This window comes from Dermochelys coriacea, chromosome 7, assembly GCF_009764565.3.
Source record: "Dermochelys coriacea isolate rDerCor1 chromosome 7, rDerCor1.pri.v4, whole genome shotgun sequence".
Taxonomy (NCBI): domain Eukaryota; kingdom Metazoa; phylum Chordata; order Testudines; family Dermochelyidae; genus Dermochelys; species Dermochelys coriacea.
The window spans coordinates 2,175,929-2,200,856 of NC_050074.1; the positions used below are offsets into that span (position 1 = coordinate 2,175,929).

General features: G+C 39.8%; 1 protein-coding gene across 22 annotated transcripts in view; it reads right to left on the reverse strand.

Moving 5' to 3' along the window:
* CFAP20DC (CFAP20 domain containing) overlaps positions 1-24,928 on the reverse strand; it is a 175,375-nt gene that overhangs the window by 146,096 nt on the left and 4,351 nt on the right. For 13 of the 22 annotated variants that reach the window (XR_006282468.1, XM_043517960.1, XM_043517958.1 and 10 more), the window contains exons 2-5: positions 16,919-17,012; positions 14,535-14,624; positions 12,963-13,056; positions 11,258-11,330 (exon numbers count right to left, since the gene is read on the reverse strand). Coding sequence is in view for 21 of the 22 variants with exons in the window: in XM_043517960.1 (XP_043373895.1) it covers positions 11,258-11,330; positions 12,963-13,056; positions 14,535-14,624; positions 16,919-16,939 (278 nt within the window). In the remaining variant the exon portion in view is untranslated. The remainder of the gene's footprint in view (positions 1-11,257; positions 11,331-12,962; positions 13,057-14,534; positions 14,625-16,918; positions 17,013-24,928) is intronic. The other 9 variants (XM_043517957.1, XM_043517956.1, XM_043517949.1 and 6 more) reach the window with 1 other exon arrangement.

Below are 24,928 nucleotides of genomic sequence, written 5' to 3' on the forward strand. Positions count from 1 at the left end.
GCACAGAGCTCCTGGCCCCTCCACCTAGTGACTGGACATGGCAGCCACCTCCGGGAAAAGCGCGGTGCCAGGGCAGGCAGGGAGCCTGCCTTAGCCCTGGTGTGTCGCCGACCGTGAGCCACCTGAGGTAAGTGCCGACCGGTCCGCAGACCACCACTTTGAGTAGCACTAACTTAGAGGACTGACAGATTGGCTCATTCCCCATAGCTCATTCCCCACACCTTTGGCATCTACCTAGGTACTAATCTCAGAGTCTTCTGTGTTGTAGATACCTATCTACTGGGAACAGAAAGTTAGACCACCACCTCACTTCACATAGGGCAATGAAAAGCCATCAGCAGTTCCCTATGTTTAGTTACTACTGACTAATATTTAATTCTTGACTTTTAGTCATTTATTGTATGCAGTGTTGCTGTAGCCATGTTGATCCCATTATACTTTTAGTCATTTAGTGAACTGAATTTGATCATTTCAAAATGTATATAATGCTAGCAATAGCTTGAAAATAGCATTGTGAAAGGCTTCTAAAAGTTCTAAAAGTGAGTAATTCTTATTATTACTTGTGGCAGTCTCTAAGGTGCCACAAGTACTCCTTTTCTTTTTGCGAATACAGACTAACACGGCTGCTACTCTGAAACCTCTAATAAATTTGTTAGTCTCTAAGGTGCCAGAAGCACTCCTCATCTTTGCAGTAGCATTGTGAATGGATACAAGTGGTGCAAGATTGCATTTGTCAAGGCCAAAGGAAGATGGTTGGTTTATTTGAGCCCTGGGTTTTACCACCTTCTGCTGGAGCAGTTCAAGGAGCAGAGGCACCAGTGGTGGAAAGTCTGCTGGGAAGACCACCTTTCTTCTGCTGGGAAGAATTGGCAGCCTGGCCAGGGTGCCCAAGAAAATGCTCTGGAGTCCTATCCACAGTACCTCTCCAGGAAGAGCCTTGGAGAAAGGCAGCAATACTTCCAGCCAGAATTCCCAAAATAACAAAGCATCCCCCAGTCCTGGGATGTACAAGTTGTACCCCTCCTTTGCCAGAGGGACAGAATCAACCCCAATGCTTTTTTGATGCCCACTCACCCCAGCACTACTGGAAAATATACAATTATTCTTTGTTTGCATTTTTTTTTAAAATTACAGTTCTTCAAAATAATCTCTGGTCTAATTTCATTAAAGTCAATGGAGTTACGCCAGAAATGAATTTTTTCCATTGTACATAGTTTCCTGAAAGTATGATGCTTTTTTTCCTCCTCTCCTCCCATCTTCCCTAACCCCTGGCCCTCAGAAGGGGTTGAGCTACATAAGTTTTATTATGGAAATATTGTAACTATTCCGCAGCTTTAAGTAATGATTAGCTTTCCATTATAAAGCTGAGTTTTGTACTCTTCTAAGTTTATCAAAACTAAACCATCTATCAGAAATGTTTGTGTTTCATATGTTTAACCAATACAGCCTTCTTCCGTGGGTCTGGACTTTTTGAGCATCGAGTAGTGTTCTTAAACAATTCCCAATTATTCATATTTTTCTGATTAAATTCTTCCTCCAGCTTATTTGGCTCATTATTGTTTTCAGCTTTGTGAAACTGGCCATTTTAAAACACTAAGTACATATATTAATGGTCTGGACTTCATCCTGTTTGCACATTAAAAATGTGATCAAGTCATGATTACTTATACCTACGCTATCATTAATTTTTAGTTCTGTGATCAGTTCCTCTTTACATGTCAAGATTAGGTCTAATATGGAATCCCCCTGTGTTAGCAGCAATACTTCTTGAGTTAGTAAATTTTCATCTATAATATTTAGAAATTCCAAGGATGTTTTAATACTGGCAGCACGAGACCTCCACTATATGTTGCTCAAATTGAAGTCACTCATGATCATGCAGCTTAGTTCATTTGCAGATTAAACTAAACACTGAATATACTGCAGAAACTTTAATGCTAAAAAGAATTAAATGAAGATGCCATTTCTAGCATGTAAAATTGACTACATTTGTTTTTGTTATGTCAAAGTTCACTGGATGTCTGCTAGTGCATTTTAACGTAACAAGTGTGTATTTGAACAGCCATTCCTTCAACAGCCATTTTAATGCCATAGTTATAAACTACTGGCGTTTAACCTTGGGGAAAGTTTATGATGCCTCTATCTTTGAAGAGACAGAAGCTGCTCTTGATCACTGGTAATTGCAATGTGACTAACACAACTAAAATCTGCATTGTGCATACTTGTGGTTGTCTCAAACATAGCTATATATAACAGCATTTTAAAAGTGAAGTATTAAATGCATTTAAATGAACGATCACTAATGCAGTCCAAGAGAAAAAGACAAATGCTTAGGACAATTGCCAGGAACAAACAATTATCTCTATTTCAGGTGTGTAACCAAAGGGTTAATTTAGAAGTTAAACTTGAATGCAGGGGGAAGCTCTCTTTTTCTTTAAAAAGACAGAGCTAAAGTGCAACAAATGCGATAGAGTGGAGGGAGAGGGAAACGCCAAAATCTGTGTCATTTGTCTTCTCTGACTGAGGTCTTCAATATATGGACTATATCTACTTCTGTAGGGTTTTTTCCCCCAATAAAGTCCCGAGTCTGCTTCTGACTGGTGCTTCTGCAATATAAAGTAATAATTATGAGAGTCTGGGCAGTAGGTCAGTGTTCCCAGTACGATTTTGTGATAAGCCATGTGGTATTTCAGCCTCCATTTTGAGTGTCAGCTTGATTATGTGCTACACTATAACTGTCAGATTGTATAAACCATCTCATATTAAAAGAGGATAGGGGGAAGAGAGTTAGTGCCAAAGTGTCTGAATGAGAAGGCCATTAAGTGTTACTAACAATTGAATAACCTTGCTCCGGCAGGAAAATGGAGGCCACAGGGAGTGCCATTAACTTTTAACAACCTTCTGCCACTAGTTTCACTCAAGGCCTGGATCATGGAAAATCCCACTGTGAGAAGAGAAAAGGTGTGTCAAAGACTGATTTTAAAAAAAGAGTCATGCTCTCTAAGCAACAGAAAGATCACTACAAGACCACAGGAAGAGAAGACTGAGCAGGAGTGGGGTGAAGGAAGGTCCTAGAACGCCTAGAGGACACTGACCCAAATGGCTGTCAGGAGTGAGGAAACTGAGGACAAACTGAGATAAACGTTTGCGTGCAGGTATTTATGGAGTTCAGCACCGGCCACAATGCCTTTTGTTGTCGGTTTCATCACCCAGTCTTTTGCTAATGCAAAGAGGATTGATCAACACACACAACCTTCTCTAACTCCAGTCACAAAATCGAATCATCCCCCCACACCAGCATCTGATCTGACTGCACATCTACTTCCATCATATAAACTCCTTATTACGTTCTTCAGCTTGTCTGGTAACCCACACCTTCTAGCAATATTACACAGGTTTCTCGAACACCGACGAACATTTCTAAAGGTTGATAAAGTTGATTAAGATGGGTTTTTGCCAAGTAATAGCTTTTTCAATGATCAGTCGAAGAGTGAATATCCATTCACAACAACATGATCTACCTGAATGGAACCCTGCCTGTTCTTTCTGTAACATTTCATCTACGGTCGTCATTCTATTCAGCAAAATGGGAGCCAATTCTTTGCCTGGGGATTGACAGCAGTACAATACCTCTCCAATCTGTGCACTGATTAAGATTGCCCTTTTTTGCCAATGCCATTATGATACCATCTTCCCTGTCTTTCACCCATATTTTCTTAAACTTTTGCTAGCTGCTCAATCAGAATTTCACCTCCCACCTTTAGTATCCCTGCTTGAATTCTGTCCACTGCAGGAGATTTCCCCTGCTTAAGCTCTTTGAGGGTTGCTTTAATTTAATCAGGTGTTATTGGTCCCTCTTCTATTTCTAATTTAGCGCTGGAATTTCTGTTAAGCCTGTGTAGGATGGTTGGTGTAAGGATCTGGGGACTAAAATGTGGGTCTTCAGAGCCTAGGACAGCTGATATTCCCACAGACCCACTACAGGAAGTACTACCCTAGAGACCCAGAATGATGGTACCCTGCAGCTCTCTGATTGGCCAACCACCCTATTTAACCTCATGGGTGCCACAGGGCAACCACAGACTTCGGCCTGCTGCCATGCCAGATTTTGCCTGATCTCCTGACTTCCGGTCTCTGACTAGAGCCTGACTCTGACCCCGATTCCTGCCTCTCAATTCTAGCCTGGAAACTCAGGATACTCAAAAAAAAAAAAAAAAAAAAAAAAAAAAAAGCCAAAACCCCAAAAAAACCCAAACCAAAAACCTGGCACAGAGCCTGTGTCTACTGACCTTTACAGCACACTGCAGGCCCCATCTCTTCCTGCAGGCTTTGGTAGTTGGATATTACTTGTTAGCGAGGAAAGTTTGAGGTATTAAGTAGTAGAAATTATGGGCCGGATACTGCAAGGTGTATTTCAAAGATTGAGCACTTAACTGAAGCACTCATTCACTTTTAAAAGGACTGCAACCATACCTCTGTCAGTCAGTCAAGACCTAATTAGGAATTTACCCTTGAGACATGGAGGAATAGGGATAAGCCTTGGGACCCTTCCTAAACCAGTGAGCCTAAAATACTGTAGAGCTGCTTCCCCAACTAGAAGCAAGTTGTACTTACTCCACAGCTGTTCATTTCACATACCCTGAGTTCTATAGGACCCAGTAAATTCTGTGGTACAAAGCTCAAGAGACCAGAAAAATTAAAAGTGTATTCCAATAGTTGGAGGGCTAGCCAGGATGTTAATGGATGCAAGTTAAGAGCATATTTAGGCTTTCCCATTCAATGCCTCGTATTGTTTCTGTTCATACCATTTTCAAAAATATAAACTTCCCAAGCTACAGCAGAACAGAATCAGTCTCTCTCTCTCCCCTGTGATTGCTCAGTATGCAATTTTCAAACAACTTGGAGATATAAATCCTATTTTCTTTGAACTTCAGTGAAAAATAAAGCCTTTTTGAGGATGGTTCATATGCCAAGTTTGAGAGTTAGGCCAAAAGGCATGTTAGAATTATTCTTTAAAGGGAAAGGTGAATTTTTCAGTTTTACAGGAGTTTCCTCAAACATATTCATACTGAAGATACACCAAATATGGAAAGTTTCAACCTAAAAAGTGAAGTTCTTAGTAAATTGTGAGTGTTTCAATGGAAGCTATTTTGCAGACTTAAATATAGTGGTCATTAGTTAGCAGACTTTATACTATAAACAGTATTAAGTAGTGGAATGATAATGGGATACACTGGGCATTTCAGCACAGGTGGAAAAAACGTGCAGCACCTCAGCACAAGTTTAAACATTACTCTGTGAGCCTGGAATAAAGTGAGCAACTTGCATGGTCTGTTTCCTGGACCACAAGGACTCATCATTTTCTAGCCTCATGTGGTTGGAGCCTTCTTTACCATTCTGATTTTCAATACTTTAACATCCAAAAAGGAGAGGAGTTACTTTCATCGCACCATCCACGTTCATATATTTTTTTCCCCTTTCTTTCAAAAATGCTTCATATTCCATACAGTTTTCTTCTCCTCTTTAAACAACTTGATTTCCTCTCTCTTTATTCCTACTTTCCCATTTACTCTGAAATATTCTAGAGAATTTGTTTTTCCTGTTGGTTGTCTAATCAACTCAGGAAATATTATGACCAATCACCACCACGTAGGGGAGGATCACAATCAATCAAGGGTGGAGAAAGGGAGCCTTCTGTTCTACAATTCCTTTAAAAATTAGAGCATAGAGTTGGAATTCAAAATGCCTTACAAGGCATTTAGCTGAATTCTACCCCCTTCAATGAAATAGTAGAAATTAAAAAACATTTCACAGCACTTTAATTTCTATTGCTTCTACTTCAACAGAAGACTATTTCAGAGCTGTACATGGTATGCCCATGCTGAGGAAGCAGGTGACTACACTTTGCTCTAACCCTCTTGTCCTGTGCTCATTAGAGGGAAATACCTAATCACTGCATAAAAACAGACAATTAATAGTGGTCTAAAGGCAATTTCAATTTGTTAAAGTTTCAAACAAACAACAAAATTAAAATTAAACACAATTTTATTAAAAAAGCTCAACACAAGCAATCTTTTGTGCAGTGGGCTAAATAATGCAGTACAAACCAAAAAAAGTTTTTCAAGTTTAAAAATAAAAGGATAAATTGTAAGAGAAAGCAAAGCAAGGCAGAAAGGACTGAAGACAAATTATAAAGAAAGAACAGGCACCAAGACAGCAAGGAAACAAATGAAATAAGACAAAGGTATACACAGTAGGGAAAAAAACAGGACGAGAAAAGGGAGCTATTAAGCTTGAAATCCTATTTTTACAATATTTGACATACATTCTGGTACTTCCCCTCACAAATACAACCTATACTGTACCTGTGCTATGGACTTTAATATATCTTAAAGTTCCCGTCTTCTACAAAAGACTATATTTACATACAATTAAGTGGTCAACTCCCTCATTAGGGGGAAAAAAAAAATCTAAGTTTAATATATTTGCTTCAACTAATATTCTAGACCAGAAGTTCTAAATGTTGTCAATTTGGACTTCATCTTAACAGAAAGATTGCCTTGTAGAGACCTCTCTACCAGCCCCATTGAGATGCATGGGACAGTTCAAGTCTCTCAGGGGCAATAATTCAGAGCCAGTAGACAACACTGCCTCAGTGTAAAACAGACTCGTATTTGGAAAGTTATCTTTGCAACCCTGAATGCTACAAGTACTTTTTGTTTGTTTTAAAAGAAGGGTTATATTCTGGAGCACAATTCTGAGGTACATATAGATTCTGCAGCTGCCAGATCTCAGAATATACGAGAGCTTAGCTGCAGGCATGATTCCTGTTCGGTTCTCAGAGTAGTGCACTACCCTCCCTCATCTCCCCATCACATACTGAAGATCCCAATTGCGCAATCAGGTAGGAAGCTCCCTATATATTTTGTTAAGTTTTGAGACAGTAACTCAAATCCACAAGCAGGGGCTCTGGGGGATAAGAATTCAAGAATGAAAGGCTACTCGTATATATTAGTTTTACCTTTACAAAATAGGTCAACCTAGGGAAAAAACTTAGAAGCAAGAAACTATTGTTAAGTAGCTTCTCAGGTTAAATATACATTATTGAAACTGGCTCATGCCTGTATCTCTGGAAACATGGTAGAATGTTAACATTAGTTGAAGTCCTTTTACATAACAAAATATTGGGGTCAGGGAAGGCAAATACCAAAGATAACAGCAGAAAAAAACAGTATCATATTCAGTAATATCCTGCTTAGAAGTAGCATAAATGCATTTATTGTAGTTGTAAAATACTTGTTTCAGAAGCTATGCTGTCTTGCAGTCCCAAGAAGCAAAACTGCCTCCGACTTCAAATGAAGCCCCTCAGGCTTTGGATAGAGGTTCTGTGCTCAAGATATCATAGAATACCATTCCCATGAGTGGAAATGTAGAAAATGAACTGATAATCTCAGTCCCTCAGGAATTATTCATAAATTACAGAAATACTTCAGTTTTAAACAACCAATAAATTAAAAAAAAAATTATGGAAGTTAGAATTTTGAGTTACCCTTTAAGAACTCTGTCTCCAGCTTCTGAAACTCTTTATAGTAGGTGATGGATTCCTTACATCCATTTTATAATTTTATATTACACATGACCTCTTCTGTATTTCCTTATGATCTTGCACTAAGCCTACATATCCATTGTATTGTTACACCTATGTTACTTCTATATGGTACATAGAATCATAGAATCATAGAATATCAGGGTTGGAAGGGACCCCAGAAGGTCATCTAGTCCAACCCCCTGCTCAAAGCAGGACCAAGTCCCAGTTAAATCATCCCAGCTAGGGCTTTGTCAAGCCTGACCTTAAAAACCTCTAAGGAAGGAGATTCTACCACCTCCCTAGGTAACGCATTCCAGTGTTTCACCACCCTCTTAGTGAAAAAGTTTTTCCTAATATCCAATCTAAACCTCCCCCATTGCAACTTGAGACCATTACTCCTCGTTCTGTCATCTGCTACCATTGAGAACAGTCTAGAGCCATCCTCTTTGAAACCCCCTTTCAGGTAGTTGAAAGCAGCTATCAAATCCCCCCTCATTCTTCTCTTCTGCAGACTAAACAATCCCAGCTCCCTCAGCCTCTCCTCATAAGTCATGTGCTCTAGACCCCTAATCATTTTCGTTGCCCTTCGTTGTACTCTTTCCAATTTATCCACATCCTTCCTGTAGTGTGGGGCCCAAAACTGGACACAGTACTCCAGATGAGGCCTCACCAGTGTCGAATAGAGGGGAACGATCACGTCCCTCGATCTGCTCGCTATGCCCCTACTTATACAACCCAAAATGCCATTGGCCTTCTTGGCAACAAGGGCACTGCTGACTCATATCCAGCTTCTCGTCCACTGTCACCCCTAGGTCCTTTTCCGCAGAACTGCTGCCGAGCCATTCGGTCCCTAGTCTGTAGCGGTGCATTGGATTCTTCCATCCTAAGTGCAGGACCCTGCATTTATCCTTATTGAACCTCATTAGATTTCTTTTGGCCCAATCCTCCAATTTGTCTAGGTCCTTCTGTATCCTATCCCTCCCCTCCAGCGTATCTACCACTCCTCCCAGTTTAGTATCATCCGCAAATTTGCTGAGAGTGCAATCCACACCATCCTCCAGATCATTTATGAAGATATTGAACAAAACGGGCCCCAGGACCGACCCCTGGGGCACTCCACTTGACACCGGCTGCCAACTAGACATGGAGCCATTGATCACTACCCGTTGAGCCCGACAATCTAGCCAGCTTTCTACCCACCTTATAGTGCATTCATCCAGCCCATACTTCCTTAACTTGCTGACAAGAATGCTGTGGGAGACCGTGTCAAAAGCTTTGCTAAAGTCAAGAAACAATACATCCACTGCTTTCCCTTCATCCACAGAACCAGTAATCTCATCATAAAAGGCGATTAGATTAGTCAGGCATGACCTTCCCTTGGTGAATCCATGCTGACTGTTCCTGATCACTTTCCTCTCCTCTAAGTGCTTCAGGATTGATTCTTTGAGGACCTGCTCCATGATTTTTCCAGGGACTGAGGTGAGGCTGACCGGCCTGTAGTTCCCAGGATCCTCCTTCTTCCCTTTTTTAAAGATGGGCACTACATTAGCCTTTTTCCAGTCATCCGGGACTTCCCCCATTCGCCACGAGTTTTCAAAGATAATGGCCAAGGGCTCTGCAATCACAGCCGCCAATTCCTTCAGCACTCTCGGATGCAATTCGTCCGGCCCCATGGACTTGTGCACGTCCAGCTTTTCTAAATAGTCCCTAACCACCTCTATCTCTACAGAGGGCTGGCCATCTCTTCCCCATTTTGTGTTGCCCAGCACAGCAGTCTGGGAGCTGACCTTGTTAGTGAAAACAGAGGCAAAAAAAGCATTGAGTACATTAGCTTTTTCCACATCCTCTGTCACTAGCTTGCCTCCCTCATTCAGTAAGGGGCCCACACTTTCCTTGGCTTTCTTCTTGTTGCCAACATACCTGAAGAAACCCTTCTTGTTACTCTTGACATCTCTTGCTAGCTGCAGCTCCAGGTGCAATTTGGCCCTCCTGATATCTTTCCTACATGCCCGAGCAATATTTTTATACTCTTCCCTGGTCATATGTCCAAGCTTCCACTTCTTGTAAGCTTCTTTTTTATGTTTAAGATCCGCTAGGATTTCACCATTAAGCCAAGCTGGTCGCCTGCCATATTTACTATTCTTTCGACTCATCGGGATGGTTTGTCCCTGTAACCTCAACAGGGATTCCTTGAAATACAGCCAGCTCTCCTGGACTCCCTTCCCTTTCATGTTAGTCCCCCAGGGGATCCTGGCCATCTGGGCAGGTAAAATCCAAATTCCTTTGTTTAAACATTGTCTAAGGACAAACGTACCCAAGACCTGTTAGCAAGAGGCCTATTTCAAATTTGCTATTCTAGGGACATTAAATCTCTTAACACCCGACAGTAGGGGAAACAAAAGACCCTCTTCTTTGGGGTGGTGAAGAATTGTCTGGAAGGTGATAGATGCATAAGGAATGGCATAGCAGGAACACATTGTTATGGTCAGAATGGGGAAAGTCAAAGGACTCGAGAGGTGTGAGGCCTCATTACAAGCTTTTTACTGGTTGCAATGCCCTCTCAGAAGAGAGAATGAAATTTCATAGCAATGTTGTATTTTTCCATTCAGTAAATACGTTTTTCTTGTGTTGCAGAGAAAGGTTTGATTGTGCACCAGCATCTTTGATAACATCAGCACAGCTCTGGCAATTGCGTTAGTCTGATCTTACAGCTCATGTCCTGCTACAAATCAAGCCTACATCACAAAGACAAATTTTAGTCTTGGTCCTACACAGCATTTGGTTAATTTTAGTTCTTGGCAACAGGCTGGCGGACAAAAATAAAGACATTTTAGGATTTTCAGGACATTATCCACTAAAAACAACATGTCATATTTAGCCTTGGATGTAAGCAGGCATAACATCAGACGTAAACTCTCAATCAATGGATTAGCAGGAGAGGTACACTATGAGTTGAGAGAAGCAGCATTAAGAGAAACTCTTTTTTCCTTCACCATTTGCTAGGCAAATAATCAGTTTACTGACAAGAAAATGAACAATCATTCCGTTTTTGGCTTGAGGCAGAATCTTTTTACTTCAGTGAATCTGTAAATTTCACCATCTAGCTTCACTATCAACGATTCAACAGGCAACCCTGGAAGTTTTAAAGCATCATCCAAAAGAACCAATATGCTACATTAGTAATGTACTGATCTCACTAAATGCACAGCTGAACAAAGTCAATGACTTTGATTCTTTTCTCCTTTAGGTACAAAAATAATTACACTGACTGGGTTCTCCCAATGTCCTTAAACTAAACAGTATTTCTTTTTTTCCCTGCCAGAGGAGACCTAAATATTTAACACACACTACTTTTGATACTCTTCTGCAGTTTAAGAGGAATTTCAAGCACCCATCTTTTCCACCTAGCTGTATATAGTTTAGTCTGCGTATTGTCACAATAATACATATTTTAAGTTTTGTTAAATAGAATTTACTTTCTATTCTCAGGGAAAGGTCAGAAAATAGAGGCGTCTGACAAATAATGATCAAAATTACTTTTGCTGATGTCATAAATCACTGCTCTTCGACATGAAATCTGTCACACAGAATTAATGGCTGTTGGTATTGGTTCATCTGATCAAGTGTCTACTATACATAAAATATGCTATGAAGCTCTGCATCTCTTACAGCAATTCAGTAGAGAAGTCTTGTCCCAATGGCACATAAATCTGAAGTACCAGAAACTGCTGGGTCAGTCCAACTAGAAACAGAAACAAAGAAATATATAGCTATGGATACACACACAAAGCAAACTCTACCATTTAGCTTTTTAATGACATATAGTTATACCACTGCAATACCATTTCCCAAGGTTCACACAACTTTCGAAAACAGAGAAGAACTGAAGAAAACCAAATCAAACTGTAATAAAATGTTCCTTTTAAGAAGTCCCATTTGTGGTTTTGGTGGAATTCTTATGAAAATAAAAGGAATGTAATTTTTTTTTATTTACAGTTGTTCATTGTGTTCAGAGAGCATATAAACAGCATATCCCACAAAGACACATAAAAGTTCACACCAAGATTATAAAAGCATGTGGCAATTGCTCACTACTTAATCAAAAACAATCATAAATGCAATCCTAATGACGACAACTGAGGCCACACTTACACGATGGGGGATTCTATCCTAGGAAGCAATGACTCTGAAAAAGATTTGGAGTGGATAGTCAGCTGAACATGAGTTCCCAATGTGATGCTGCAGCCAAAAGAGGTCCTGGGATACATAAATCGGCGAATCCTGAGCAGGGTAGAGCGGTTATTTGATCTCTGTATTTGGCATTGGTTTGACTATTGCTGGAATACTGCATTGAGTTCTGTTGTCCACAGTTCAAGAATAATATTGATAAATTGGAGAGGGTTCAGAGAAGAGCCATGAAAATTATTAAAAGGATTAGAAGACATGCTTTATAGTGAGACTCAAGGAGCTTAATTTATTTAGCTTAAAAAGAGAAAGTTAAGGGGAGACTTGATTACAGTCTATAAGTATCTACACTGGGAACAAATATTTAATAATGGGTTCTTCAATCGAGCAGAGAAACACAACTGTTTAGTTTAGCAAATTTCAAAACAGGTACAATACAATTTAGGGCCAGATTCTCAGGTAGTATAAATCATTCCATTGAGTTTAATGGAGCAACGTGGATTTAAACAAGCTGACGAGCTAGCTCTTGAAAAGTTAAGATAGATATGACTGTAATACTGCTTGTTAAGTTCCCTGAGCCACTGTAGGGGTGGGAGTGGGAAATCACATGAAAAATATTCAGGTAAGAAATTCTGCAAAACTGAAGTTTTATTCTGTTGAATAACTTCTCACCCCTTGTTATTTCTACTCTAACTTAAAAAAGATCGTGGATCTAAACAACTAACTGTTTGTAAAAAGTAATCAGAAATGATACATCTTAGACTATAGAGCACATTTTATCAAACAAAAAACTCTTTACAAACAAACAATTAAGCCTCACAGGTCTATAAAGTGAGTAAATATCACCATTGTATAGAATAAAATGAAAGAGGGATTAAGAGGCCCATTCAATGCCTGCTGACAGACAGACTTTTATTGACAACAATGTCTACTGGAGCAGAACCTAAGTTAGGTTTGATCTTGGGCAAAAACCACATCAGCTGAGGATCTGCCCCAATGTGTTTAGTTGCATATCCCATTTCTAAACGTCTACTTATTGGTAACAACTGTCTTGCTGAAAAGTGACCTTTCAGTCCCCTGACAGAGGAGCTGCCCAAAGGAAGAGACAATATCGCAAATAGCTACATCTTGGAGTAGTACTGGATTAGTACAGAACAACATCTTATATTTGTAATGCCTCAATACTTACGAGTTTGTCTAGTTTCCTTTGGTAGCTGAATCTTGTTTGTTTGACTGCTTCCTTCAAGGACAAAAACAAAGCCTTTTACTTCTTTATCAAATTCCTACAAAAAGGAACAATGAAAAACAAAAACAAAAACAAAAACAAACAAACCAACCAACCTTTTATCAGTCTCTTAATCAAGACTTAACCAAATTTGCAGATGGCACAAAGCTGGGGGGAGGGGGGTGGTGGGAAGAGTTGCAAACACTTTGGAGGGTAGAGCTAAAATTCAAAGAATCTTCATAAATTGGAGAACTGAGCTACAGACAACAAAATAAAACTGAACAAAGACAAATGTAAGGTGCTACACTTACAGGAAAAAAAACAAATGCACAAATAAAGAATGGGGGATAACTGGCCTGACAGCAGCACTGCTGAGAAGGATCTGGGAGTTGTGGTAGATCACAACCTCAACATAAATCAAAAATGCAATGGTGTTGCAAAAAAGCAAATGCAATTTTAGGTTGCATTAACAGAGGCATAGCATGAAAATCACAGGAGTTGATAGTACCACTCTACTCAGCACTGGTTAGGCCTCAGCTGGAGTACTGATAACCATATCAGTGTCCAATTTTGGTCCCAAATGTATAGAAAGTATATAACAAAACAGGAAAAGATCTAGAGACAAGCGACAAAGATCATCAAAGGGATGGAATGCAAGTCATGTAAGCAAAGGCTGAAGGAACCGGATGTGTTTAGTTTGGAGAAGAGGAGATTAAGGGGGGTGACATGATAGCAGTCTTCAAATACCTGAACGGCTTCCATAAAAAAGATGGAGAAAAGTTATCTCTTGCCACAGGGTGCAGACAAGAGGCAGTGGGGTCAAACTACAGCATAGCAGAATTAGACTAAATCCCAAGGAAAGCTTCTTAACTATAAAAACAGTAGGACAACTGAACAGACTGCCTAGGGAGGTCATGGAAGCTCCTTCACTGAAGGCTTTCAAGAAGAGGCCAGATAGCCATCTGGATGGTTTAGACACAACAAACCCTGCATCTTGGCAGGAGATTAGACTGAATAAGCCTTGCTGAATCTTCTAACTCTATGGTTCTATAATTCTAAGATGGCAAAAAAACCCAAACTTACAGCCAAAGCGTTAGGCTACTTTGATTGTTCTTAAAACTGTCAAGAGGTATGTAGCAACAAGAATTTTATAACAATGCAGAGATGGTAATAACATTCTCAGTAAGTTCCTGGCTTTTTGTAATACATTTTATAAATAAAATATGTTGACAGATACGTGATTCATGATCCACTGGCCCAGACCTGACCCAATGGTTATCAGAATAGCAAAACTATTTTAAGCTTTGTTCCACTAGAAATATTTAAGCTATAAAACTACAGCTGTGACCAATCCAGTTTGCAAGCAGGCATAAAGTGCTAATTTAAGTGGTCATTTATTCTGTTATGGTGACAGAACTGCAAGTGACAACTTTTCCATAGTCAGGTCAAAGCCCTCATTACCTTCTAATTTTAAGCTTCATGTCCTTTTTTCCACGGTTTATATTTCAGGTCTTATAAGTCCCGCATAAAACTTACTTTCCAAATTGCTGATGGACTGCCATAGATCTTCCATTTTGCTCCTGGATTCTTGCCTTGAGCACTGAATATTTCAACAAATGGGCCACCCTGTGATAAAATTGTTTAAGGATATGTCACTCTAGCCAGGTGTTGAGCATAGCATCATCATTGAGCACAGTTTGCTAAATCTGAGTATGTCAGAGCAAATGCTCATAACCAGGGTTAACTATATTGTTTTAATATAAATATTATTGACCACAGTCAACCACCACCTTTTTTTTTTTTTTTTAAAAAACACAATCAACAAATGGCACTCTTGACTTCATAGTCTGATTTTACTGCAGCATCAGAGTCCATGCTTCCTTACAACACTACCTTCTTTGGTAAAAGAAACAGGATATGTTTTTGCCATTGTCCTTTCTTTACATGCAAGCAAAAAACTAAACAAACAAGCAAAAAACCCCACCAAACTCTTAAACATGGCGTGTAAAAAAATATTAAAAACATGCAAGAGATGAATGGCTATTATTTTCATGTGTTTTATTTCTGCAACTCACCTGGCTCCGCAGGCTTCCTCCCTCTTGAGCCTGCGCCCTGTGTTTAGACTGGTATAATAAAGAATCTTCCATACCTTCTTTTGCTGGATCACCCAAGTGTCTTTATTTACAGTGTTCATGCAGTTCCCTGATCCCCCAACAGCTAGTGCTCCAGAGACCCTCCCCAGAGTCTCCTGGCTTTTGAGGCCTCCTTCTTTTGTAAGGAGACAGCAATACCACTCTCCTGTCTCTTCCCAGGCTAGCCCCCCACACTGAGGTTTTCCCAGGGCTTTTATAGCCCTCTTGTGCCTCAGCCCAGCTGTCAGTACTTAGCTCAGCATGTTCCTTGGAGCCGCCCTTGTTAGAGCTTGCAGCTGGGCTCCCTGCTGAATACCTGTGTCTCTACCCCTGGCCTCCTGGCCAGAGAGCAGGCTGCAGCCAGCATTTTGGCAGGGCCTTAAAGGGGTTTACCCCTGCCTGCCACATCACCCTAAAAGGATTTTCTGAATAATGCTCAGCTAAACAGAAGAATATCTATTAATTTCTAGTAAAGAGATGTAGCCAATGCAGTGGATTTTTGATTTTTCAATATTTCATCCATCATGAATCATAACAGAACTTTCCTGAGGGTTTTTGAGATGCCACTTTTGCACTTTTTTAACTGAGTTTAGTAATTAAGGGCCCATTTCAGATATTCATAGATTCCAAGGGCACAAAGACCACTGTGATCATCTACTATGACCTCCTGCATAATAGGTGATAGACCTGCTCCCTCCAAATTCCTAGAGCATATATTTTAGAAAAACATCCAATCTTGATTTAAAAACGGTCAGTGATAGAGAATCTACCATGACCCTTGGGAAATTGTTCCAGTGGTTAATGACCTGCATTGTTAAAAATGTACACCTTATTTCCAGTCTGAATGTGTCTAGCTTGAGCTTCCAGCGATTGGACATATTTTTACACCTTTCTCTGCTAGACTGAAGAGCCCATTATCAATTATTTGCTCTCCATATAGATACTTATAGACTGTAATCAAGTCACCCCTTAACTTTCTCTTTGTTAAACTAAATAGATTTAAGAAGCTCTATCACTATAAGGCAGGTTTTCTAATCCTTTCATCATTCTTGTGATTCCTCTGAACCCTCTCCAATTTATCAACATCCTTGAATTGTGAACACCAGAACTGGGCACAATATTCCAGCGGTTATCGCACCAGTGTCAAATACAGAGGCAAAACAAGCCCTAGATTCTTGTGTTGATGCATCCCAGGATTGCATTAGCTCTTTTGGCCACAGCATCACATTGGGAGCTCATGTTCATATGATTATGCACCACGATCCTCACCCCCGATCGTCTTCGGTCATTGCTTCCCATGATAGAGTTCCCCATTCTGTATGTATGGCCTACACTCTTTGTTCCTAGATGTATGCACTTACATTTAGTAATAATATAACACAGACTGTTTGCCTGTACCTAGTTTACCAAGTGATCCAGATTTCCTCCATGATGGAGGAAACAAGGAACAAACAAAACCCACCTGCATTGGTAACTTGAAGTCAACAGAATTACTCACAGATTAAAGGACTGAACGATCAAGATCTCAGACAGGTACTAAAGTTTTTGAAAAAACAAATTTGGGTGTGTTTGTATCCGATATTATTTGCAAATTATTTATTATTTCTATATTTGCAAATAAGGTTTAGAAAATATTGTCTGATTAATATTGAAATAATAATGAATAATACTGAAATAATAATAATGTTGAAACCTTCTTAGGTGGTTTCAACATCAAGGGTGTTTGCGTTTCAGCTTTGGAAGACATAAATGAAAGTAAAAAAAAAAAAATAGCAATTTCTGCTTTACCTGATACTCATTTCTGAACATTCTTGCAGATATTTCACACTTCGAAAATAATGTCAGCACCCCAGTGAGTAATAAAGACTTACAGATGTTGCTGAAAATACAGAGATTTTATTGTTAAACATTCCACCAAAAAAGTTTTCCTATAATCAAGTAGGAATCCATGTTTTAAAAGTCAATTAGCACATTTCTAAAATACTGTTCATTATAGCAAACTTGTAACTCTTCATCATGAAAAAGCTACCACAAAGGAATTAAAGATTAGAAAACCGATTTATATTGTTGGTGTCTCTTGAGCAATGTTTCTTTACATAACCACCATTCAACCTGACCTTCCAGATATACCCAGTTAAAATGGCCACTCTATCCCTAGCCTTTATTTTTAAGAAGGGAGGATCCACTTATCTTTTTAAAGTCTTCAGAAAGGTTTGATGAGTAAATATATACTATTTCTCACTGCTACCAATTGTTCACTGAAAAAGGTTAAAAATCCGTTAAACAAGAGCCTTGACTTTAACACAGAAAAACAGAAATTTATGGAATACATATAATGGAAACCTCATTTTCCACCAGAGATGTGAGGCAGAGACTTTTTCCACAAGTTACTTGTTAAATAATTTCATCACTCTACTTTCAGGATGGCTAGTGTAAGTATCAAACCAAATGATATGGCAGAGGTGCCTATCTAGAGGCATGTTGAAGCCAATGAGAACTAAGGATGTATTGCACCTTGGGAGAATCAGGACTATGGTGAATTAAGGGTTTGATTCTGCAAACACCCAAGCACCTCCAAACAGGTGCTGAGTACCCACTGCCCACATTGACTTCAGTGGGAACAGAGAGTACCCTGCACTTCTCAAAAGATGCTCCACACCTGCAGGTTTAAGCCCTAAATGCTAATCTAGGGCCCAATCCCAGGAGGTGGCAAGTGCCCTCACTGTGGGAGTGGAGAGTACTCACCAACTCACAGGGGCACTGTTGCAGGACTGTGGCTACAATGTATACCTTTTGGCAATGTCCATTTGTGCTTAAATTCAGGGATGGAGTACTTCAGAGAATTAAGATGATCTTGGACATGGAGATATTTCCTTAGATCCTGAAACTGTTCTGCTAGTGGACCAAAATAACATGCCTACCAGCAAACTCAGAGATGCCATCCACGTCTGAGAGGTTTAAGCATGATTATGAAAAGAATTAGGGATCTTGGTTGGATCTCTCTCTCCCTGTCCTTCCCCCTCCACAAAGAAACAAGGCTCTCTCTCTCTCCCCCCTCCCCTCCAGTCTTTTCGCTATTCATGGACAAGGAGTGGGGGACTTGGCTCCTTAGTCCTCATCCCTCATTTCATCCCTGACCCTCTCATCCCCAAACAGGGAGAAGGGAAGGCTTGGCCCCAGGAATGCTGCCCTCTTATGCCAAATATGGGACTTTAATTTCCTTGAACAGTCCCAAGTCTGACCTCCTTCCCAAGATGATCCTCCTCTTCTCCTACTCCACCACTGCCTCCTCCTGCCCCTTCATGCTCTCCTCTCCCCGAAAATATGCAATGAAGATCTGACAGGCAGCAAGCTACAGGCTGCGTGGACACTAATGGACTATGTGAACGTACTCTAGATACTTAGAGCATGCCAGCAGGGTCCACATAGGACAAAGTGCAATGTGCAGCCTGTGGCTTGGGAGATGAATCCAGCAGCACTCCAACCCATTCAAAATTGCTGTAGCTTGCCTCCTTTCAGACCGTCATTGCAATCTGTGCATGTGTCATAGAGGTGGTAGAAAATAATGCCCCCCATGGCTGTGGCACTCTTTACTGTGTTTGTCAGACCCAAGTGGTGGCGAGTGACACACAGATTTTTATATACTCTGTATGTGTGCGCACGCTTGAAAAATAGTAGAATAAGCCTGGATTAGTAATTACATGTAAAAATCAGGATTAAAGAAAATTAGTGAGGGTTAGCATCTCTCCAAATCACACATACCATTTATCTTAAGAACTAACGTAGCCAAAATACTGATCTTTCAGAATTGAAAAGCATTTAAAAGCTTTAAATGTTATAAAATGGTACATAACTCTGGGTGAACTAGTAAATGTATGCCCTGATCTTTCATACACTTATGCACGAGTTGTTCATGGGTAAAATTACTCACATAGATGTTTGCAGAATCAGGGCCTTAGAGAGCTAACTGATTAATATTTTAATTTTATTGATTCAATACTGTCTACTAGTATTTTGATTCATAGCTTGTATCATACTGTAAACCACATTATTTGTTACAACCAAGTCAGTAAAAGAAACTGAAACAGATAGTGTAACTGGTATAATTATTTAAGAAAGGCACGTTAATACCTATATTAAGTAACAACTGACAACCATGAATTAGTCATTTTACAAGTTTGAAAGTAGTATACTATTTCTTTGTTCTACAAATAAAGCAGTCTGGCAGTACATTAACAATTTCTGGAAAATGTTATTACTCTAATTTTTATTTTCCTCTATTCAGATCTCATCATTGCTATTATTCAGGGCTTTTAAGCCAGAAGAATGTTCAACATTCCACAAATCATTCCTTAGCCAATACCGCCATACTTTGAAGCAAATCTTACAGTGACAGACATGCTGATCCATTGAAACCAAAATTCACATGGAAAGCAGGTGGTGAAAGGGCAATAGCACAGGTTATGTCCTCTTAGAGTAAGTATTTATAATGTACTTATTATTGTGACCCAGATGTGCAGGCACCCTGTCAGTCTGGGCTGAGGATTCCATTACCCAAGGGTTTGAGTTGCTGTTGCTGTGTTTTGTTTTTGTCAGACCAAAGCCCTTTTACACAGGCTTGCAGTTTCAAAAGATCAGGACCAGATCTGCCAAGTGTAATTTGGCACTTCTATCATGCCTTCCAACATTTCTGGGAAAATGTCACACAGATATGTAAGGCAGAGAGCCCCTAATTAAAAAAAAAATGGTGTAGGGGGAAATCCAAATACCTGGAGTTCTTGTCTCATTTCTTCCACAGAGTGCTGTTAATATTTTTGCTGTTCACCACCCTTATTGATGAACATGGCCTTGGAACAGAACTCTAGTCTATAATATAAGGGACCCAAATTTCATCCCCTTTGCTGGTCTACTTTTCAGAATGAATATGCCAAAGCTAGTTAACAATGTGGTTGGGTATACTATCTGCAAGCACAGTTGTAACCAGTAGACCACACTTTGCTCCCAGAGCCAGGATCAGAACCTAGGAATCATTATACTTAGTACTTCACTACTGTCTCACAAATAGAGGTGTAACGCACAGACAAAGTGTCTTCTCCCCCTCTGGGAACTGATCCACATAGAGGATAATAGCCTACTTCTGCTACCAGTTAATTTTTTTTAGCAACTGCTCAAGTGCAAGAGGTCTGTGTCGTAGATCTAAAGCCCTAGTTCAAGTCCTAGTCTGCTGATGACTTATGCAGAGAAAAATACAGCATGTGATGATTATGAATTTATGTGTGTGCGTGTATATCTATCTATATCTATAAAAACCTAGATAAATTCATGGAGGATAGGTCCATCAATAGCTATTAGCCGGATAGGCAGGGATGGTGTCCCTAGCCTCTGTTTGCCAGAAGCTGGGAATGGGCGACAGGGGATGGATCACTTGATGATTGCCTGTTCATTCCCTCTGGGGCACCTGGCATTGGCCACTGTTGGAAGACAGGATACTGGGTTAGATGGACCGTTGGTCTGACCCAGTATGGCTGTTCTTATGTAATTAAAGATTGTATCATGATGCAGATACACAAGGGGCAGAATTAAGACATTCCAGATAACCCTAATTCTGATGCTTGTCTTCGCAAATTTGATGTTCCTTAACTTCTTTTAAGTCAGCACTTACTGGGGCACCGGAATACCCATTTTTAAACTAAAGAGTCTTTCACCTGCAAGCCACCAGTTTAAATCCAGCCTAGAGCTCTGTAGGGCTTGAAAGTTGTTTCTATCTAATGAATATTTGGTGACTACTCTACAAGATAAGGTTGGTGGGTCTCATTTCCAGCTCCTATATCATGAACTCCCCATTGTACATTCCACTGATTGTCAGACTCAACTGAGGTCAAGAACTGCAAAGGCCATGGAGATTCGGCTACTCCAGTTGGACCTGCAGGAAGTTTCCCCCATATCCAGGTTAAGGCAAGCTGGAAGGGCAGTGTGGATTGGAAGCTTGCTGTGCAGAGAAACAGAAGATTTCATTTGCTAGGGATGAAACTAATGCCTTTCACCAGTACTAAATCCAGACAATTTTTTAAAGCTGAAATTTGGCGATATACAAATTAGCTCATTACATAATTTGAATAACGTCACATGGAGTTGCCAAAAAAACCCTAACAACTACGCTGGTCCTAATTAATAAAAGGAGTCTTGTCACTTATGTCAGTGGAAGTTGGATCACGCCCAAACAGAGCAAGTACGCTTGTGTCTGGCCAAACTACATAAAGTCGCTCATCTCACACAGCTTTATTATTGCTGTGAACATATCAATGAAATGATAGTTTTTTCTAAAATATACAGAAGAACACACTGTAATACATTTTGCTTATATATTACCTACTTGTAGTCTTTTCTATTAAGTTAATGCAAGCACTCAAAATATTACAATTAATTTTATTTTCTGCATGAGAATTGGTAGCTATTGGAGATACTAAACATAAAATGAATGAATTTTTTTATAGCATACATACTATGATAAATACTAAGTGGCACATCTGTGAGGCACTAAATGTCATTAGTCTCTAATATCCTGGGACCAACACAGATACATCTGCACTGCAATCACTAGTGGAACATAAGACTTTCCCAGATAGGGTTTCCATACTATAGTTCTATATTGGGCATGACATTCATGCATTGCAAGGATTGAAACACAACAGTTAATGGGATTGTCTGAGTTATGATAATATATGCTTTAAGCAGCACATTCTAGGAAAACTGAGATTTGCACCTTCTTTCATCCCCACACCTCTCAAAAAAAAAAATCTTAATTTTTGGACCGACAAAAATGCTTAAAATCCAGAGAGACTAGAACTTTTGGAAAAACTACAGTATCTTGAAATTTAAAGTCCTCCAGTTTTTAACATTTTTTCAAACAAACATCTTTATAGAATGCTGTAAAAAAAAGTAGCATTCTCTCATTTCTCAGCCAAGGATCAACATTCTTATTTTATTGCCCTACAGCATGTACTTTTAGTATAGTGCATCTGTCCAACTGGGGACACAGAATCTGCAGCATCAAAGTCAATGACAGACTATCAGGAAGGCAGTTATAAAATTACGTGACACTATAAGACGTATTCATTTTCCCTACTAGAACTTTTTTTACAGTACTCCTAATCTGTACACTGACTTTAAAAAAAAAAATCATTAGTTTCACAATTCTTTCCACAGTGTAAAACAAAATACAGCATACTCCCATTTATCTGAATAGCATGGGAGACACGGATTTTATTTGGATATCACAAAAAGAAAAGGAGTACTTGTGGCACCTTAGAGACTAACAAATTTATTAGAGCATAAGCTTTCGTGAGCTACAGCTCACTTCATCGGATGCATTTGGTGGAAAAAACAGAGGGGAGATTTATATACACACACAGAGAACATGAAACAATGGGTTTATCATACACACTGTAAGGAGAGTGATCACTTAAGATAAGCCATCACCAGCAGCGGGGGGGGGGGGGGGGGGGGGGGAAGGAAAACCTTTCATGGTGACAAGCAAGGTAGGCTAATTCCAGCAGTTAACAAGAATATCTGAGGAACAGTGGGGGGAGAAATACCATGGGGAAATAGTTTTACTTTGTGTAATGACTCATCCATTCCCAGTCTCTATTCAAGCCTAAGTTAATTGTATCCAGTTTGCAAATTAATTCCAATTCAGACTCCAAGGAGAGACTGCTGAATTGGAATTAATGCATCCGATGAAGTGAGCTGTAGCTCACGAAAGCTTATGCTCTAATAAATTTGTTAGTCTCTAAGGTGCCACAAGTACTCCTTTTCTTCTTAAGTGATCACTCTCCTTACAGTGTGTATGATAAACCCATTGTTTCATGTTCTCTGTGTGTGTGTGTGTGTGTGTGTGTGTGTGTGTGTGTGTGTGTGTGTGTGTGTGTGTGTGTAAATCTCTCCTCTGTTTTTTTCCACCAAATGCATCCGATGAAGTGAGCTGTAGCTCACGAAAGCTTATGCTCTAATAAATTTGTTAGTCTCTAAGGTGCCACAAGTACTCCTTTTCTTTTTGCGAATACAGACTAACAGGGCTGCTACTCTGAAACCTATTTGGATATCGATAGTGTAGGAGCCATAGAGCAGTGGGTGGCCTCCCCCTGAGCCAGAGGCTTGATGTCATCCTCCTCCTCGCAGCACTGGCTGTGGGTCTCTGCTTTGCCCTATTGGGACCACAGACTCTCCCACCTGCATCTTGCGACTGCAGGGATCAGGTCTCACCGGGCCTATGGCAGTGCAGTGAGCCCTCTGAAGCTCTACTGTCATGGCATGATTCACTCACTCCAACACAAGCAAGCTGTAGCTCACGAAAGCTTATGCTCAATAAATTTGTTAGTCTCTAAGGTGCCACAAGTACTCCTTTTCTTTTTTCCCCCCAACATAACAGTATGTACCCTAGGGTCCCTCATTACCTTCATCCACCACCACCATTTTAGACCCAAATATATCTCCATCCAGCACCAATGGCATTTCCCCCTGCTATTTACTCTTTACGTCAGAACTTTTGCTACATAATCTTCGTTTTATGATCTGTCACCATTTATGTGCAAGAAATGAATTCCGTATCTCGTTGGTAAGGCTGCGAGTCTGTCACGGAGGTCATGGATTCCATGACTGTCTGTGACCTCCATGATTTCTGAAGCAGGGGTTTGGATATGCGGGTGGGGACTCATGCCACAATCCTGTAAACACGTATGTACATGCTTAACTTGATTCATATGAGCAGTCCCATTGACTTCCATAGGGGTATTCACAAAAGTAAAGTTATGTGCATGTGTTTGGAAGATTGGGGTTCTAGAATTTAGTAAACAGTATTTGTTGAAGATATGCTACGAAGTGAATTTGTAGCTAGTACTTTTAACAGGGAAAGGAGACTTCAGTATAAGATTGTTAATACATATAACTCAGCATCACAGTCCTAAAGCTAATACTGATTTATGATAGGCTGGAACACAACAGAGAAAGCAGTTAATCATAGATGAAAGGTTTTAGCATCTTCTAGACAAATGAAGTCTACATACTGAATATTTAAAACTAGGTCTATCACATTGCTATATATTTTCTCAAAATACAAGTTAACATATCAGATATATACCAATATCCTTTTTTACCCACACCAAGACTATCAATGTTTCAATATAAAAACAAAATAAAAAATAGTCTTTACAGAAAACTGCAGGATAACAATGAAACACCTGTTTATTTTATAAGTTAAAGCTACGAAGAATTGTTTGCAATACATGTTACGTATGAGCTCAAACACCAATACGAGTAATAAATGAATCCTTTTCTACAAAGTACTCTAGTTTTCAGATGAGTGTTATTGTACTTTTCAGCAAATGAAACATTTTAATGAACATAGCTTGATGTCACTGATACTGTATAAATCTAGTAAGTTTAACTGATTACATTTATAGCATCAAAGATTCCTACTAAACCTGGACTCATCATTAACACTAGGATAAAGCACCAAAGACTAGACTGCAGAGAACAATCCTGGCATAGGCAATAGCATACAATAGGTTGGGTTGTCACTCCCATCATTGATATGATTTTTAGGAATCCTATAAATCCTGCATTCCGTAAGCATGGTGCTAGAAACTGACAACATCCACACACCACTCCTTGTCTGTTTTCAGCATTGTACAGTGCAATACTGAATTAGAGAGGAGCCCAAGGCAAAACCCAGAGCTGAACACCAATTTGGGGGGACAGTTTTGGATCCTCATCCAAATATTATGGCTCGAGTTTATCTCA